Source organism: Patiria miniata, unplaced genomic scaffold (genome assembly GCF_015706575.1).
Source record: "Patiria miniata isolate m_02_andy unplaced genomic scaffold, ASM1570657v1 HiC_scaffold_7, whole genome shotgun sequence".
Lineage (NCBI taxonomy): Eukaryota > Metazoa > Echinodermata > Asteroidea > Valvatida > Asterinidae > Patiria > Patiria miniata.
In genome coordinates, this window is record NW_024037074.1 from 39,563,681 (window position 1) to 39,582,730 (window position 19,050).

General features: G+C 38.2%; 1 protein-coding gene and 1 long non-coding RNA gene across 2 annotated transcripts; one reads left to right on the forward strand and one right to left on the reverse strand.

Moving 5' to 3' along the window:
• Positions 1–5,766: 5,766 nt before the first annotated feature.
• LOC119746489 (alpha-ketoglutarate-dependent dioxygenase alkB homolog 6-like) lies at positions 5,767–12,508 on the reverse strand. Its single transcript, XM_038223460.1, has 7 exons — positions 12,321–12,508; positions 11,016–11,084; positions 9,562–9,622; positions 8,490–8,536; positions 8,084–8,188; positions 7,394–7,525; positions 5,767–6,452 (listed from the first exon to the last, which is right to left on the reverse strand). The coding sequence occupies exons 1-7, from the start codon at positions 12,357–12,359 to the stop codon at positions 6,180–6,182; spliced, it is 726 nt and encodes a 241-aa protein (XP_038079388.1). The 5' UTR covers positions 12,360–12,508; the 3' UTR covers positions 5,767–6,179.
• Positions 12,509–14,996: 2,488 nt separating this feature from the next.
• On the forward strand, positions 14,997–16,398 carry LOC119744672. The gene is made up of 3 exons (XR_005273583.1): positions 14,997–15,527; positions 15,781–15,920; positions 16,350–16,398. It is a non-coding gene; the product is annotated as an uncharacterized LOC119744672 (long non-coding RNA).
• The last annotated feature ends 2,652 nt before the right edge of the window (positions 16,399–19,050 follow it).

Below are 19,050 nucleotides of genomic sequence, written 5' to 3' on the forward strand. Positions count from 1 at the left end.
CCTTTGTCATAGTTCATTTGAATAGCTTGCGAGTTCTTAACTTGGGACTGGAGGTCTTGTGATGACTTGTGATGGACTCGACTTGATATCCATCACAAGTATTTTGACAACACCGGAAAATCCCTCAAGACAACAAGTTGCTGAAAGAATATCCTTTTGCTCAGCAATGTGATACTGGCTTTCTCCTTCGTCAATGGAAGTCTGCAAATTGATACTAATATTACCACATTCAGACTACAACATGACGGAATGTTACATCGAGACATATTATTTGAAGGGGTTGAAATTGTCATTCAGGTATTTGAAATGAACATTCCTTTACTAATTAAAAAGCAAAAGTGTTATTTACAGTAACATGTGTAATCGTCCTGACAATTCATAATACTAGATAATCTTTTGTGTGTGTGTAATGCAGCCTTGACTAGAAAGCTTAACACATCGGTACAGTTTCATTACTGCTTGCATGTCATGTGCCCTCCACAGCGTATGAACTACAATTTCCTCCACGTGGGCTAGCCCCGTGTCATGTGAATAACACTGGCCTGTGACTCATTTGTTTTGATTTTGCGTACATGTAAAACGAAAGTGAAGATTGAACATTTATTAAATTGTTCAACCAAACTTCCCTCAGCCTTATTATTTTTTTATTGTCCACGACACATGAAATTGCCCACATGTAGCATTTATACATGTACTTTGTGATGCAGCGGTACATACTCTTACCGTGACATATTTTTGTTCCGTGTGATTTGTTGAATACTCTTTTGAATACTGCTACTTTTTGTGTATTTTTTTTAGATCTTGTGTTTGGTTGTGGGTTACTAATCTTACTATAAAGACAAGCACATTCTGCAAGAATCCGACTTGATTTACATAAGCTTTTTTTCATTTAAACCCCCTACTGTAACAAAATAAGGGCACGAGATTTTCCAAACTTTTTGTCTGAAATCAGACTTTTTGAATCTGAGAGAGAGACATTATCAGTATAGAAAGAAATGCATCTTTCAGACCTATCACCCAATTTTCACACCATTTTGTTTGCATTGACAATCTCATGCCTAAACTTGGACCACACTAAAAGCATGTCCAAATTTTTGTACGTAATCATATTTCATTAGCTGAGAGATGTTTAACATTTCTGCTGAAATGTGAGTACGAGTACCTTGTCATGAGTATAAGTACAAGTACATTCAGATGAGTATAGTACAAATACAAAATTTGTACTGGAGTATGAGGACCAGTACGAGTACTTGTACTACAACGCTGTTTTTTTAATGCATCTGTGTTTACGTGTTAATATGCGTAAACAGTAAAGCAAGGATTATTAACTGTAGAACAACATACGTAAGCAGGAAATTGATCGTTAACTTGAAAAAATGGCCCGATTTGAACTGCTTGCATACAACATGTAGATAGGTGCGTATATCTTGCTTATTGGTTCGTTTACATCAACTACCGTAACCGAGTATAAAATGCCTAGTGTAAATAGAAGTGATAAACTGCTTGAATTTGTTCAGTCACTGACTCTGAAATTTATGCCTTTTTAAAATGACCTGATTAAAAAAAAAAAAAAAATGACTGGATCATTATTTTTATTGAAAGTTGACAAAAGTGTTTGAGGATTTAATCATACTCTGTATATTATTGATCGTTGGAAATATTTGTCACATGTATGTAAATGTAAAGTTCCAAGTAAAAAAAAAAATTATATTTTTTTTTTTTTTAAAGAAAATTACAGCGATTTGTCTTAATTCAAGACTGTATTTTGATTTTGTTCCCCTAATAAATGAGATCCCTGACAAGCGTGGTAAAGTTTGCCATTAAGATGAATCAGATCCAGTCTTGGGAACGCTTGCACCTGAAAAATTCTTAGTACACACCACACCAAGTTTAAGTTAATGTGTACGCTCGGAATTGAGGTATACATGTGAGGTACGCTTGGAATTTCGAGGGTCTTGAGTGCCAAAGTTCTGAAGAATTTGATTTGCTTCATCTTGGTATTAGCGACCTCTGTTGCTGCAGAGGCACGTTTGCCAGGGATTGAGGGCCGGGGAACAAAAATACAAACCCAGTCGTGAAGTAAGACTACAGATTGATCCGACCAGTCGTAAGCATTTGGCATCTAGGAAGCATTGGTCATTTGTCATATAAACAGTTCATGTATTGTGCATAACGCAGCAATGATAGTTACCTGCAAAACATACACGCACGATCCTGTGAAAATAAAAAAAATTTGGCAAACAGGAGCTCAGTGCTCGACATGGGTTTGCTTGACAATTATCTGGGACTAAACATTCACAATGAATGGATCACTTTAAAGGAACATATGCTGACAAAGGTCCAGCATCTATTCAAAGGATCATATTCTCCTCTTGAACATTTTAAGATATTGGCTCTGATCAAAAATTGTACACTGCTTTAACTATGTACATACAAGGCTAACAGTTCAACTGTTTTTTACCCATTTGCTTTCCATAGCATGAAACCATCTCCAAAGAAAGCAAAGTAAAAGTGCATTTTATAGTTTAACAGATTGCAAATGTGATTGTTAAAGCTACCAAGTTATCGCCTGTAAAATCCTGCTCAGTCCTGTCATGTACATAGAATTAGATCACTCAATATGCAACTGTAATCTGCTGACATAGATTGGAATGTGTACCATTGATGCATTAACGTCACTCTATACGGTCTTTCAAGCACATATTTGACGTTTAAAAAAAAAAGAATTTAATTTTGGTTATGAAAGGAAAGCTTTGTGCCCTGATGTTTGGAATTTTATCACTTTAGTTTTTACACATTTTTCGTACAACTGTATTGTATGTTGTAGATGGTAAAAGGTAGCTAAAATCGTAAAAGGAAGAATTCTGTTTGAGTTGAGACGCATCCAGCTTCTCATGAATAACAAACTGAAGTAATTAATAGCAAAAAAGAACCTCACAAAAATGATGAAAACACAGTTTTTGGGCCTGGTTCTGTGAGAAATCAACAACTGACAGAAATTTATAGAAAGATGTAAATGTTAACCGCTTTGAGGAAATATATTGTAGCATTTAGTAATAACGTTGGGAAAATACCTTTAAAAAAACACAAAAAACTTAACAACACGGGTTACGGTTTGGTTGATAATTTAATTTTCAGGAAAGGTATTTTCAGTTGGTTGAGATGTATCTAGAAATACCTTGTAGTGTCAATTGATTGTGATAGAGTAGAAACTATACACAAGTTACTAGCTCAGATGAGGGTTGTTTCAGATTCGTTATAATTCGAGAATCCAAAAAAGAAGAAGCCAATATTTCAATAGTCTATTAATGTGTACAAATCATATGAACACATTATGATTGCCATATAGTAACAGGGCAGAGAAAAAGAATGGGATCTGAATGTACAGTATTATAAAATGACGAAGAATTAATCTTAACATTTCTTAAGTGTAAAGGGTTTAAGTGTTGCTATGAACTACATGAATTTGTAGACTTGTTGGGATCCTTGCAAGGAAACTTTTCATGGTAAAAAAAAAAAAAAAAAAAGGAGGTTAATTTTTGCTTAATCTTGGCTGTTAGGGTTGTCGCCTTGCTCAACACCACCATGTTGAACTTTGTGTACTGGGTTGCTGTTGCTTCTGGACTGGTACATTTTTAAGACTTCAACAACACGACACATTGTTCATCGTGGAAATACATGTACTGCCCATCTCAGAAATAATATTGCCCTCTGAAGCCAACCCAAATGCAGTATATGTCTGTGTTGTAAAAAATAAAACACATTAAATGTATGTTGTACTTGCAGCTACATGTATACTGTCAACTTGCTTCAGGAATTGATCGATTGCGTTTAGCAGACATCTTGAAGGTGTGTTTTGTTATGTTAATTCGTTAACAATGAAGGCACAATAGGTTTGCTCATGCACACACCACCAAGATTGCCGCAGTGCAAACTGTCCATAGATCTACTGGCTACAAATCAGTATACATTGTATATACATGTATAAGTTTTATTGCCTTCTTAAATTGAACTTCAAAACGCCCGTTTCCAACAATGGTTAGAACTTGGTATTAATGTGCTTTGATGTTCAAGAATTCTTCAGAATATATTGAGTAATCTGTAGATAATGTACAATGATGAGAAATTGAAATCCACAGCGTTTTTTTTTTGTTTTGTTTCGGAAATTATAATGTATCTATTAACTGTACATGTAATGGTTACAAATTTCTGAAGTCAGGATTTTTTTTTGCTAAAAGCTGTCGACATTGTATTGGCAGTTTTATGATTGTGTTTTGAACAGTTTGGAAGATTTAATTGAAAATTAAAGGAAAAAAAATAGTGTGATTGCAATACTAATGTTGAAAAAATTGGCTTCTTTCTGTGTTGGATTGGTATTTTTATAAAGAGCCCAATAATATATATCTCTCATCCTATTCCAAGATGTGTAATGAATACCCCAAAACTGCAAGAAAACGACAGTACACAAACAGTCCTAGCCGCCTGTGAGCCAAAATTATACAGGGTGGATAAAAAAAAAAGAAACCGAGATATTATTGCTATTTGGAACAGCAGTAGGGCACATGTGAATCAAAGGGAGATATCCTCTGTTAGGGTTGAATCTCCTCTTTAAAATGACACCCTGATCATGTCATTACATTCATGGTTGACTGAGCAGTGACCAATTTTATGAAAGTGTCTTATTTTTGTGTTGTCATTTGTTAGAGTGAAAGGCTATGGTTGCCAATCAAGGCAGGTGGGGGAAAAAGAGATTTCACCATGAAAAGTGGAGCAAGCAACCGTGAATGTAAGGACATGACCAGGGTGTCATTTTAAAGAGGAGATTCAACCCTAACAGAGGATATTTCCCTTTGATTCACATGTGTCCTACTTCTGTTACAATTAGCAATAATATCTCGTTTTTTTTATTTTTTATCCATCCTGTATTTTACCTCTGGTGAAATCGTTTGGCCCTAAAGCTGTTCGCTTTTGAGTTAACTACATTTTTTTTTGTAACTCAAAGTTAACTGAGAGTTAACTGGGGGGAATGTTCATGTAGGCGTTTTGTCCTACTTATATAGTCAGTTGGATTATGGTGAAAAATCATCTCCCATATGCAATTTTGAGTACATTCTTTAAACATTTCTGGGATTATTAATGAAATACTATCAAACCCACATCCACTTGATGCCATTTTTATTCCTATCGCAGATAAGTGTTTTTCATGGTAATGGTTTGAGCCGAAATGAAAAATGTACAATTGAATACATGTACATGTACTGATTTTTCACTACTTCTTTGTGGGAGGGCGTCCATTTGTAAAACTTGGCAAAATAAACTCAAAGGAAGGGTCTTTTATCAAGACTTTTTGCAGCAGATGAAAACTTTGAATTGAGAATAACATGTTGAAACACAATTTTGGACAAACTTTCTCTTTAGGGGGCGGGGACACCTTTCATAATTTAGGGGTGAAAAAAATGAAATTACAAGAGGCTACAACATTAATCCAAACTCGTGTCAATTTCGTTTCTTCGAAGTTTTGCCTTATAAGACAAATTTCAATTTCGCTTTTACGAAGAAGTACAATTTTTTTTAAAAATATAAATGGGGAATGGTAAAAAATGTACAGTTTTGTCCTTCAAATCAATTTTGTTTTACTAAAATTAGAAAACTGAGCTGCACATATATATGTTGGAGCAATCGAGCACATAAATGAGAAATGTTGGGGTGGATTAAAAAAAAAAAGGAAGAGAAGGGACCAAAAAACAAACAAAAACAGAACACAAGTAAAGTCGATGTAGCAATCAAATTTAAATGTCAATTGTCAAATGAACATATATAGCAATTTCAGATACATTTACAAAGTACATTCAGGTGTACAGTAATATAAACTTATATTTTGCTGATTTCAGGGGTTTAAGAGGTTTCAGAGGTTTAAGGTGGCTAAAAACAGTGTTTCTAAAAGAATATGTCGGTCAAGGTCAAAACCAATATAAAAAAATTAACTCTCAGTTTATTTGGAGGCTCAGCATGTGTTGATTTCAACAACTCGGATACACTCCATCAACAAAATCGTGGATAAAAAAACCTGGATCCACATCTGAACACCCTATTACAATCATCCGTTGGGAGTTCACACTGTTCTCCTGTAGCGAACCGACCGATTCCCTATTTTATTTTCAAATTGCCCAATCCCAATATCAACTCTTCCCAAACAGTTTCATCTTCAGTGTCTTGGGCACGTATCTGATGGTGAGTGAAATGCGGCACGACCGCTCCAACCCGTCACCGAGCGCCCGGCCAGTCCGGTCGAGATTGGCGACTTTTTCCGTGACGACGTCGTCCGTTCTCTCTGCAATGCCATGGAGGCAAGACGTGTACATGTCATCCTTGAGGATCAGGAGACTGCGGGGTTGAAGGAGGAGTGAGAAGACAGGTTGCTGGACTGAAGCCTCGGATGGCATATCATGGTCCTATGGATGTGGGGTGGAATAAGGTTGAGATTTGAAGGTTTACATGGTGGAAAGATACTAAGACAAGATAAGTGGTTCTGAAAAGAGATTTATTCACATGGTGCTACCGCAAACTTAACTTGTCTTGGAATAAGGATGACAAAAAATAACGCTGACCCAAATCATAGATTCTTGCATCGAGGAGGTATAAATTTTAATGTTGTTTTTTTTCACGTAAGAAAAAATTCACAAGCTTGACCGAGTGGGGCTAAACCAATGGCCGTTTGTCCCTGTGCTTGGTTTTATGGGTTCTTCAAGAAATAAATACAATGTAATACAGAGTAATACAGTTTAATACAAGTACTAATGGGTTATAATGAACTCTATCCCATGTAAAGTTTTGGTTAGAAACTCACCTGGCACAGTTGTACTTAAAGAGTTCATTTGCATTTATCCCAATTTATCGGATTATTATCGAAAAGTTTACTTGGATTAAAGATCATACTGGTATTAAACAACCTGTACAATTATTCCATCTGGCTTGCTGTCATTTAGAAGAAATCAAGCAATGTAGGTGATTTTCAACTATCGGTCAACTGACTGAATTTTGGAATAAAGAGTGCAATTGACCAAATCGTGTTTCATGATCAAAAGGTTGTACATGGTTTTTCGCTGTTTTCTCAAATAGTGTAATATCCACTGAGCTGAAACTTCAACAGGTTAGGTTTTGAACTGTCTACTTTGAATTTTAAGAGGTGTTACTATTGAAACAAACGAAATGCATTAAAACCATAATTGATCCTATATGTCTTTAATCTTTGAAGAGGCATTAAGCCCCCAATATTAAGCAATATAGAGGCTGGGCTCTTCTTTCTTCCAATCCTACCAAGTCCTCATGTTAGATTTGAATAATAATTATGAATTTAAAAATGATGCCGCTTAAAAAAGCAAAGAATCAACACCTGTGCTGATTGAGTGATAGCGTCTCCGGCCTCGCTTGCGTCTCTGCGGTGTTGGTAGAAATCGAGGAATGTGTGGGAACCCAGACTGATCGTTGTGACTACTGGATGGAAGAGCGGGCCGTCCTCATGAGGCTGGAACCAAACCATGAAATGAGACACACAAAGGGAGAACAACAGATCCTTTCAGTCCTCGGGAGTTGGGTCTTTTGTTCAAAACGGTCCTCTGTAGTAGGTTCGTGTGCTTAGTCTATGGGAGAGTGTTATATTACAGGGACAAAGGAAAACACAAAGCATTGTCCTCGGGAGTATAGTAATTCAAGAGTGTGTGTTTATGGTGTAAATCGAGGATTTTTTATTAGTCCTCTTCCCTTTTCCTTTGTTTATACTCTTAACTTTTTTGCAACAGCTCTCATTGGTTTTGTACATGTTTTCCAACTGAGGAGTCCTCGATTCGGTTCCTGTCTTCGATTCATCGATGATGTTGCACGTGTGTGTCCTCGATTTACACCATAAACACGCACAGTCGTACATATTGGGTTTATGGGATACCACTATTGTCCACCTATGGGTACCAACTATTGTCCACCAACGCTATGGGTTTTCTGCTGTGGAGTACCAAGATATCTAAAGACCAAATATTATTGCACCATTATATACACAGAAAGAAAAAAAACCCCACAATCCTCATACCATAATGCCTTGGCCTGGTTGATACTCATTCACTAAGACGTGATTGGGAACCAGATCTCCGAATATTCTGAGCTCAGCAATTTTTTGACTGTACACTTCAAGCCACTGAAGAAAAAAAGAACGAAAAAAAATAACACTATTCGTTATTTTCATTCCACATCCAGTTAATGTTAAGATTCACTTCATCCTTTTTTGCCTGCACAGTAATAAATCTCCCCCCCCCCCAAAAAATGAATAAATGCAAACTAAAAATCCAAGCAATATCTATAGAAAGTGTATCTCCTTGTGATTAGGTAAAGACTGGTCTTATTGAAAGGTTCTACACATGCTGCACGTACACAATAATAATTTGCAATAATTTGATTTGGAAGTTGCCCATTTCAATATCAATGAGTTGGTTAGATACCTTAGGAAGCTTCTCTGCTATCATGCCTTTAGGGTGCGGTAGCCCTCCTGAAAATAAATTTACCGAAAATAATATTACCTTCCTTGTAGTAGTTATACTTTAGTCACTTCATTTCAAGGGATCTTCTGTGAGAAAAATCCACCCTCAATGCTTTGACTTTATAGAATAACAGCACAAAGTTGACAGAAGGCCCCTCCAAATGTAATGTGAGTTACGGTGGAATTGCCCATATACACGCACATACATGCACTTGTCCTCCTTCTGGGTCTCAAGAGTAGACCGCGTAGTTTCCATTTTGGTTTGAGTCAAGTGAAAAGCTAAAATGAAATATACTGACATTCCTTTGTCACTTCTTTGTTTTGTTGTTGTTGGTTTTTTTGGGGGGGGGGGGGGGAGAGGAGAGATGATACAGTGTCTTGTGTTGTCTCTCAGTAAATCTCAAGCTAGAGAAGGATAGTGTACTCCCCCAGTCTTGGTCCAATTTGGATGTTATTCCCTTCCTGCAGCTGTCTCCATCCTCTGCAAGCGCAATCAAGCCGCTGTGGTGGTAAATGGCACTATCAATAAAATAATCAATTTCAATCTTGGAAATGTTAGCACATGGGACCAGAGATATTCTTAGCATTCCTCATGTGTGCAATATTCAAGCTCAACTGTGTGTGTGTCAGCTTTTTCTCTGGTCAGAGTGCCAAAGTTCCCAAGACTGCATTTGAATCATCTTGTTGACAGCGCCCTCTTGGTTGCTTGACCGCACTTGTCAGGGACTGGTTCGCTCGCACCCCCTGCCCTGCAAACAGGACGCTGGGAAGGGCGGATCTCTTTGAGCTCTCATTGGATAGATTTTGCGTGACCTGTGATGTAGCATGCAGCACACGTAGCGTGCGCTAGCTGCATGCGAAGGTCATGATAAGTTACCCACAATGCTACCCCCACTTCCTTCACAAGATTCTGTGAAGCGGCATCAGCCCTTCCCAGCGCCCTGTTTGCAGGGCGGGGGTTACGAGCGAAAGGGACTTGCTGCAGTAAGGGAAAACACAATCCAATTCCAGCCTTGATCCAAGTCTATACTTACCCCAGTTTTGCAACCTTCTATTCGATAGTTGTTTCCATTTTGGTTTGGGTGCAGCATACACCTAAGACAAAAAGAAACCCAACCAGTACAAAATTTAAGTTTGAAGTTCAAACCTATTTATCAAAACACTTATGTTTTATTGTATTGTTTGTGAAGAATACACAGTGGTAAGGACTACAGTATCTCCACTGTTTTCCCCACTTTTTATTTTGCTGGTATGCTCATCAAAACACTTATGATTTCAGAATGCTGTAACCTGATGCTACTATAGTGATACGTCTTTGCAAATGGGTTGAAAAATAAAACGTTGGGACTGAGAAACATTTCCAATTTTGTTAGAAAATACTTTTAAAATGTTCATAATTCTTGTAGTCATGGACTTTGTAAACCACCACCAATGTGGCATCGGGATACTCCTCCATTCTTTTTGACAATTTATACGGAAAGAAATCCACACACGAACCTCATTATTTTTTCCCTGCAGTGACCTATCAGCCATCAGAAAGCGATAACATGTCCTCAAAAGTCAAATTTAGCAGGAAAAATATTGAAGCATTTACTGAGACAACGTTTTTCAGACCAGTTTCATAGGGTTTGTGCTTAGTGTGTCAAGTGATGTCCAGGTATGGTACTCTTTCCATTTATACTTTACATCAGATTTAGGCAACAATACAGAAAACTTATAAAATTGCTGATGCTAAAACTGCTTATCTGCTGCTTTGAAATGAGAAAAGCAGGGCCCAATTTCACGGCGCTGCTTAACAGTTAGCCGAAAAGTTGTGCTTATCATAGCAGAAAAATTTGCGAACCTTAAGCACTATTTCACGGCGTGGACGTGCTAACAGACGCGTGTGCATGGAGATTTTTACTGTTACGTCACTAAGTTAAGCAAACTTTTCCTGTGAAGTGAGCGTGCCTTTTGCTGTGCTTATGCTTACGGTCTCCATAAAATAGACGGAGGCTCTGTAAGCAGAAAATCATGTGCTTAGCAGCGCCGTGAAATTGGGCCCAGATGGCCAGTGAATCAAAACCTTGAAAATGTTCGATTTTCTGATTTTCTGCTGCTCTGACAAAAGATGCCCATTTTTTTTTCATCTGCCAGCTGAAGGAGAAAAAGTAAAATCTTCTTTTCAGGTACAAGAAAGCAGATATGCAGATTTTATTTAAATATCCAATCTGTTTTCTGGTAGCAGAAAACAGAAAAGTTGAAAAATGCTCTGACAAAAGATGCCCATTTTTTCATCTGCAAGCTGAAGTAGGAAAAGTAAAATCTTCTTTTCAGATACAAGACAAGCAGATGAGTAGATTTAGCTTAAAATATCCAATCTGTTTTTTGGTAGCAGAAAACAGAAAAGTTGAAAATTGGAAATATTGAAAATGTTCCAATGGCTTTTCTGCTATTTTGACAGCAGAAAAGCCGACACATGTCCTCTTTTTGTCCTCCATTAATATACCTGTTCTGTAAGGTATGTTTCTTCATCTTTGCTAATAAAATCTGGGATGTAGTATGCTGTAGCTGGAACCTGCGGGGAATTTAAAAAAAGAAAAGTGAAAGTACAGCTTAGGACATTCTAGAATGGAAAGGCAGCGTTTATCGGACTCAACAGCCCGCAATGTTTAAAAGTAAAAGGATTGTCTTGGAAGATGGTAGGATTTCGAATTGAGAGGGAGCTTATGGGGCAAAAAAGGACAACACAAAAACTAAGATGGTAATAAAGTGCAAGGTAAGGCCAAAAAGAAAAAAAAAAAGTTCTGCTTCCGATTACATGGCATTTGAAAATAGGGTAGGTAGGTAGGGAAATAATTTTTTTTTTCGACGGAGCCAAATTTTGATTTTCACATTTAGGCTTAGTTTGTAGGTTTTTTTTGCTTAAGCATACTCACCCTCTTTATAGGCTAATCAGACAGTGCTGCTTTTTTCAGATGTCTAATTTTTGTGAAATTTCATGTTGAAATTTTGATACGCAAACGTGTAAAAATGAATCAGGAAATTTCACGAAAAATATACATCTGAAAAAGGCAGCACTTTCTGATTAGCCTATAAAGAGGTTGAGTATGCTTCTAAAGCAAAAAAAACGTACAAACTAAGCCTAAATGCGAAAATCAAAATTTGGCTCCGTCGACACGATTTTTGTACATGTGGCTGTGTGGCCTATGTTTACGGAGGCAGTCCAGTAAATAGGCCACATTTATGGGGCTATCCCTGACCATGCACCTTATTCCTCCATGGACATACATATGGGGCACACTAGACCCGTGAACGTGGCGTTGTAGCCACGTTCACGGGTCTAGGGGCGCACTAGTGATTGCCTTTAATGATGTAGTACGCCAATGGTAACACCGTAATTTGAATGACCAAAATCCCCACCCTGGGGCATGAAAAACGTGACCAAATCCCGACATCGGACCTGGGGGGGGGGGGCATTTTATAGGCGCATTAGTGATGGCCAGATCATGCACGACATGCAGATGTGAGAATCTTTCCGATACTATAGGCAGGATAGGCTAGCTGTTTTATACATCCATGTATAGAGAAGGAGTACAGTTTACGTTCACTAGTAGTAGAACCATCAACCCACCATCTCTCCTACGTCACACCCCCGTCAAAAAATGAAAATCATCATTGAGTGGAGGAAAAGAAATAGGCCCCTACTGAGATACATCATACAGGCGCCTATAAAAAGGTTGCACTTGCAGTAACATGAGGAAACAGCACGACATCACACAATGTGTCAAAATAATAAGGAATAAACTTTTACCTTCTCAACTTTATAATGCTCAAGTTTCAATTCTGTCATTTTGGGGATTATGTTGTCAGAAGTTAATAAAACATAATTCACAACAACAGATCCATGCTTTGCGAAACTTGTTTCTAAATTTGTTATATTCCCCACAGTGACCCTGTTCGCGTAACCTCGTTCCTGTCAAACTCACTGGATATAGCGCGTGCTGCGCTATACAGTACCAACGCCATGTACGAGGTTGTACGGAAGCGTCTGAGTAGCAATTATTATTTTCTGCAACCAGGTATAGTCATTGATCACAATACCATCTTAAAAAAAACCATATAATAATTTAGCCGGTTTTAAACACTCTGTTTATGACAAGATGAAATTTACTTCCATTGAGAACTGGGACATAGTACACACTTACTGAAGCAGGATGGTGACACCGTAGAATGGATGATTTTTTTTTCTTCAAATGCTCGAGAGTATTAATGAATATTTCTTATCCGGAAAACGACGGAGTGTTTTTTTTTTTTACTAGGGCCATAAAAAGTTTTGCTTCCGATTACATTGCATTCGAAAATGCGGTAGGTAGGGAAGGGTTTTTTTGGTGGGGGGGGGGGGGGCATGTTTTCAAATTCAGCATAGTTAAATTGTTTAGTTTTTCATTTTCTTATTTTATTTAAATTATGTTTTCTAATTCCGTCACCGTGTTTTTTTTTTGCGGGTAAAGGAGGTCGCTTAAGTTACTGCTGCCTTGCCTGATTCTACTCCTATTATTATCTGTTCTGAATGAAATTGATAAAATCCACAAAACCTGCCTCAGATTTGATGTACCCACACCAGCATCCTGTAGTCCGGTGGCCGCCGGTTCAAAATTGAGCCCCACCCATCAGGTGGTCTGATAAAAAATCTCTTTTTTTTGCAGACTTAAATTTAATGCAAAACAGTTTAATACGCTACAGTGTATACAAGCTGGAAAGACATGTATTTCCACACGGTTATAATGTACTCATTTTTTCGTCTGCTCATCTTTTTTTTTACTAGCTCCTTCGTCCAATCAAATTGACTGGATTGCCTACAAGACACCACCCTAAATACTGACCAATGAGAAACAGCGAGCCACGCGTGCTACGTCATCTATGCCGCCTCGAATGCTTTCCCGTCTTACAAAAATAGGACATTTTTGTATGAAATTGTTGATACTCGATCTGGAAATGAAACTGTTCCTTCATATAATTTTTCCCTTTAATTTACAATATATACACAGGATGAACATTGTGGCATTCTGTAGGTCTGCGGGGACAAAACTATATACTAGGCGGAGAAATACATACTAAGTAGTTTGGCCCAAGGCAGCGCAAAGACCCAGGTGCACCAGCCTGTGATATAAAAGGGGACCTTTTCACCACCGAATCATTACGCGACATATCATTACCGAGCCCAGGCCAATAGATACCGGGTGCAGCTTGTAAACCCGCTATTTTTGGTCAGTCACCAAAAACATCTCGTCAAACTTCACAAGCAAACTGGAGATATTTACCTTCAAGTCGGCCGTCCAACTGCAACCACCAACCCGGAAACTCGTACATCTTACCATGGAGTCTTCATGTGCGCGAAAAAAAGTCGAATTTGGATGCTTGGAGTCTGGCAAGTTGACCAGAAAGCCGGCCTCATGTGACCGGGTCACTGCAACATTTCGACCCGCACAATGCTGGCATGTTGCGGTGTCATGTATCATGCATGTGCGGAGTCGTCGTCACTGACTTGAACTTTGCTGTAGGCCTACAGAACTTGTCATAAAAAACTTGTATTTTTCTGAACTAGTGAACTGGACTTCGCAACTGCATTCCTTTGAATGCTAATTTTGTGCTAGTGAACTGAATGCACACATGACATTTTTGTGAACTGATAATTTTGTCGAATGATCTGAATGACGATTTTGGAAAATACTGAAGTCAAGCTTTTGGAGTTCGTCGGGGGTAAGTCAAACCGTATTATATGGGAATATCGAGGTGAGTGAAAATTAGCTTCTCCTCTGGTCACACATAACAAACAGCTCCTTGCATCTTCAATATTATGTACCTGGTACCTGATATTTTCCCCAATTTTTTAAACCTCAACTGGCCATAAAGTCGAGCCAGAAAATTCCCCTCTTTGAACCCTTAAATCTTACATTTTTAACCAACATATTGTACTACGAGGTTGTGTCTTGCATTAGTTATATTGCACCATAACAATCTGTTACAGCTCCCGTAAATTGTATTTGCAATGTGTAGTGTATGCTTAGATGTTGTTAGCAAGAATATGCATGTGTACATTTTACCACGCCTGCATTTTACCAACAAAAATGTCGTCCATTCTCCTACATGGGTTTGTCTTTTTGCATTGCTGTACATTGTACGTTGAAATACCATTCCTGCAGTAGCGAAGGCCCTCTTGATTTAGAGAAATTTGCATTATGAATACCTGCCAATTTGTTTGTCAAAGTATTACGTGTGTAATGAGCCATGTCGCTTTTTGAAAACACTACCACGACGCGCCTAGCTCTGGAAGCCCGTTTCGGACACGGCCTAAGAGACTTCGCAACCAGTAGTCCAAGTGATATTTAGAATAGTCGACTAACTTGACTTATCCCATTCTCTAAATGGTCAGGTAAGGGCCACTAATTGGATTCCTCCGGATTGTCTGTACTTTGCAGCAAGTAGACCAAAAATTAGTTTCCCATTTTCTTTGCTTATACCCATTGCTGTGGTCAGGTATGGGCCACTGAATGAGACTTTACCTAATTAAGCCTAGTTATCCAGAAAGTTTGGCCCAAAATTACGTTTCCATATGTCTATGCTTGTATCTTTCATTACAGTGGTCAGGTAAGGGCTACTGAATGAGACTTTACCTACTTAGGCCTAGTTATCCAGAATGTTTGGCCCAAAAGTGCGTATGGTTGTATCTTTCATTACCGTGGTCAGGTAAGGGCCACATTTTCCCCTCGTTTCACCAAAATAACGGTCACTATTTTGACCAAGAACTGACTGTACATATTTACTGACTTAACCTAGCCCCGCTAGGTAGAATTGTTTTCTTTTTTTTGTAAGTCCATTTTCAGCCACTTGCAGTTAGATAATGACGACATGCGAGCCCGAGTGTTCCTGTCAGATGCGGAGGAACCGGAAGCAGGGAGGAAGAACTACGGATGACTGAGGACCCTGCTTGAAGGGCATCCCATTACTGCTTCCATGGGTAAAAAAAAACACGTTAATGATACTTTGCTTTAATTTCGTAGGCTGTCTTAAGTGGTTCTGCTTGTTGTGTCCGCAATTATTGATACCTTATAACGAAAAAAAAGATGAATCTACAAGTAAATAGGTTTAAAATTTTTTTTAAAGAACACTCACTTAACAATTTCAGAAATCAACATAGAAAAAGAAGAGCAGCGGGCGCTCAATACCAACACACATTTTCTTACACTGTGTTCCTTTTAATCTTCTGGCAGAGATGAGGGTCTACAAGATCAGATGTCATTCTGGACGAAGTTACGATCGATTCTAATTTCCAAGGAGCCGGAAGCAGGGAGGAGGACCGACGGAAGGACTGATGACCTGCTTGCAGAGCAAGTCTTCACCAATTATTGAGGTAATTTAGAAAAAGAGATTCAGAAGTATTTAATTTTCATTTTCAATTTTTGTCTTTGTCTTGTCTTCGGGCAATGGCACATCCATTTTTTTCATTGACATATCTGTTGTGAGTGCATCAATCTGATAGTTGGTCATGGGCGTCGCCAGGATTTTTTTCTAGAGGGGGGCAAAGCATATCCCCCCACAAGAAAATTCCTGTACTTTCCAGCATATTCTCGACTTATCATTTTTCAAGGGTGGGCAGGGACATTGCCCCCCTCCAACTCATTGAATTAACAGCAATATGACTTCGCGCCTCTTTTTTTTCATGGGGGGGGGGGGGGCAAGCGCTCCTCTCCCCCCCCCTCGCCACGCCCATGTAGTTGGTTTATGGATCGATTGTAAAAAAGAGAATCAATCAACATTTTGGTTTTTTTTATCTTTGCAGATTCCTCTTGCCTCGTGTAATAAGAAGCAGAAAGAGTGGCAATACATTACGGAGTGCAGTTCTTCACTATAGGCCCTACGGCAGGAATTAACACGAATTTTAAGCAACACCCCACTTTAAGTTTTACAATGGCTCTTGAACGTTCCCAGTACGTTTCTCTGTACAAATTCGAGGTGTTGAAATTGAGAACATGCATCTTGATCCTCACCTTCACCATTGATGTTTAAGCTGATTGACATGACAATTTCCCCTCTTAACAAGTCAGCAAATTAGCCTTGGTGTCATACCTAGGATAGCCGCTTGCGCAGAAGATTCTTAACATTCCAACATAAAAAGACGGTAAACTCGCAAATTCAGCACACGTTTTTGTTGTTGACATATTATACTGATGTTTGACACATTTACAATAAATTTCTCTACTAAATTTAAATTCTTAATCAAAATGTACGGAGCAACCTTGATTTTGCTGATTCTTTTTAAATATTGTAAAATTGTTTACATACAATCGTTCAGAAATGGTTTGAAGAAAACTTCGTTTATCGACAATTTTTTCTTTAAATTGAATACAAGAAAGTGCTGTACACCATTTCAACGTCTATAACTAAATATTAATATTACATTTCAAGTTTGAAAGTATTAAAACATTCTTAAAATCCCCTTCATTTTGATGTCTTCTTTTGAACAAATGTGTATTGTTTATAAGGTGTATAACTCAAAAGATATTCCTTACTATTGTGAAACTCAACAGACAAAAATACCTTTAGAATGTATCTGCTTATTTAAGAAACAATGTTGATGATGAACCATTTTAAGTAGCATCACCATCAGCATGTCTGTCTTTCTGTCCTTCCAACGCACTACAGCGACGTTTTTGTTTTGGATGGGTCGTCCAAAGACCTACATTCTGGCTTAGGCCAAAAAAAAAAGTCTCCGGTTTCTGGTATGCGCGCGCGTCGCCGTAGCCATGCGCGTCGGCAAAATCAAAAAAGTTTTTTTTTCAATGAAAAATGACGTCTCAAAACCGCCAAACTCACTGGTTTGACTGGAATCCTGCTGCAGCACAATTTTAACGTGTTTTTAGATTAGGTTATGGTCGAGAATAAGCTTTATGTGGCCTCTCTGGACTCCCATATATTTTCACTAAGTTTAGTCGGGCACCATTTGCAGTCATCAGCCGACATTTGAAGCAAAAAAGTCAGGTAAAAAAAAAAAGCCGCGTCGCCGCACCACTTTTTGGACAAGCTCCATACCAGAAACCGGAGACTTTTTTTTTGGCCTTACCAGCCGAAATGATTGTAAGTTTTTGTTTGATAATAATAGGTGCCGCTTAGTATGAAAAGCTGACAGACAAGGTTTTCAGATGTAACTAGGTCATACCAACAATTTTTCAGACGCCCGTATATAATTCCCATTTTTTACTCTCTTATTAATAGATACATGATATAAAACATGACAGCTACAAGTGGCGGTAAAGTACGATTTTACAAAATTTTAACCAGTCTAAATTCTCTATCACTCGCTGAAATCAATCCAGAAATTCATCGCACCTGCCAAAATATCAGTAAATTTCTAAATTATATGGAAGGAATTTATTTCAATATCATTATATATCGAGAAAAGTTGTAAGCTAAAACTAACTTGACTATAATGTTGCACAGAAATGTAAATTTCATATCGTCAATTTCATAAAATTACTATTCAAATATTCTGAATATAATGTACAATTTCGATTGTTGTGTTAAATGTTAAAGGGATTGTACATAATTGGCTTTTGCTGTAATTTTCAGAAATGAACTATTTGAGGGGTTAGTATAATAGCTCAAATATTGTTACACTGACATTTTTGAAGTTTTGTGTTCGAAAAGGTTGGAAAAACCAAGAAAAACAAAAATGTTCAAGTAGTCTGGTTCCTTGACTCCACAAAAGATAAAATGGATCAATTTTTAGATGATGGAAAATTATAAGGCAAGGGAACCAGTCTAGCTGGCCTGCACCCGTTCATGAACATGTAACCAATAGCAAACAAAATTTGGACTGAAAAAATGGTAAATTTGGAGCAGTAGTTGAAAAATAGTTAGGTTTTTCCAACGCTGGTCGGCCGACCAGCGTTGGAAATGTATACAAAACACAATTTTCTTGAAAATGACTTCACACCAGGTGCCATAATTTTACAAGATGCTTGAGACTGTCATTTACCAACATCCTAGCAAGGTGTTTCGTAAATACTTCATCGTAAAAACTTCATCGTCTTAATCAGCCGCGGTAAATCAGAATTTCAAAAAACGTCAACCGTCGTAGATAAGTATAATTATTCTCTGCCACTCTTTGCGGAGTTCGCGGAGTTTTCGACCGAGGAGAGAGGCGTGTCCTTGTCTGCATCGAAGTACACACCTCCGGGCGTTGCATCGAAATAATTGGGATACTCAGCCCGTGTGGCGTTGTTCAGTGTGCACATCCGACTGCAGTAGTTAAAGTTAAAGGACTTGCAACGCTGATCCATGCCACATTCTCGTCCGCAGATGAGAAGAGAGCGCACGGTTTTGGTAGAGTACGCGCATTCATACAGGGCGCGATTTTCTGCAGGATACATCATTTGGTGTTGGTGTGTGCTGCAACGATCACCAATGGTCACACCAATGACCATGCCCCAAAATATTACGGTTTCGAAAACACTGAGCCAACTTATTGGTTTTGCCATTGT

Bases quoted from the DNA above. Each gene is read 5' to 3' on its own strand.
- LOC119746489 (XM_038223460.1), bottom strand. From the start codon at position 12,359: ATGACAGAATTGAAACTTGAGCATTATAAAGTTGAGAAG. The intron at 8,537-9,561 runs GTAAGTATAGAC...ATTTATTTTCAG, and splicing joins TAGAAGGTTGCAAAACTGGG to GAGGGCTACCGCACCCTAAA. The intron at 6,453-7,393 runs GTGTTGATTCTT...CCACATCCATAG, and splicing joins CTATCACTCAATCAGCACAG to GACCATGATATGCCATCCGA.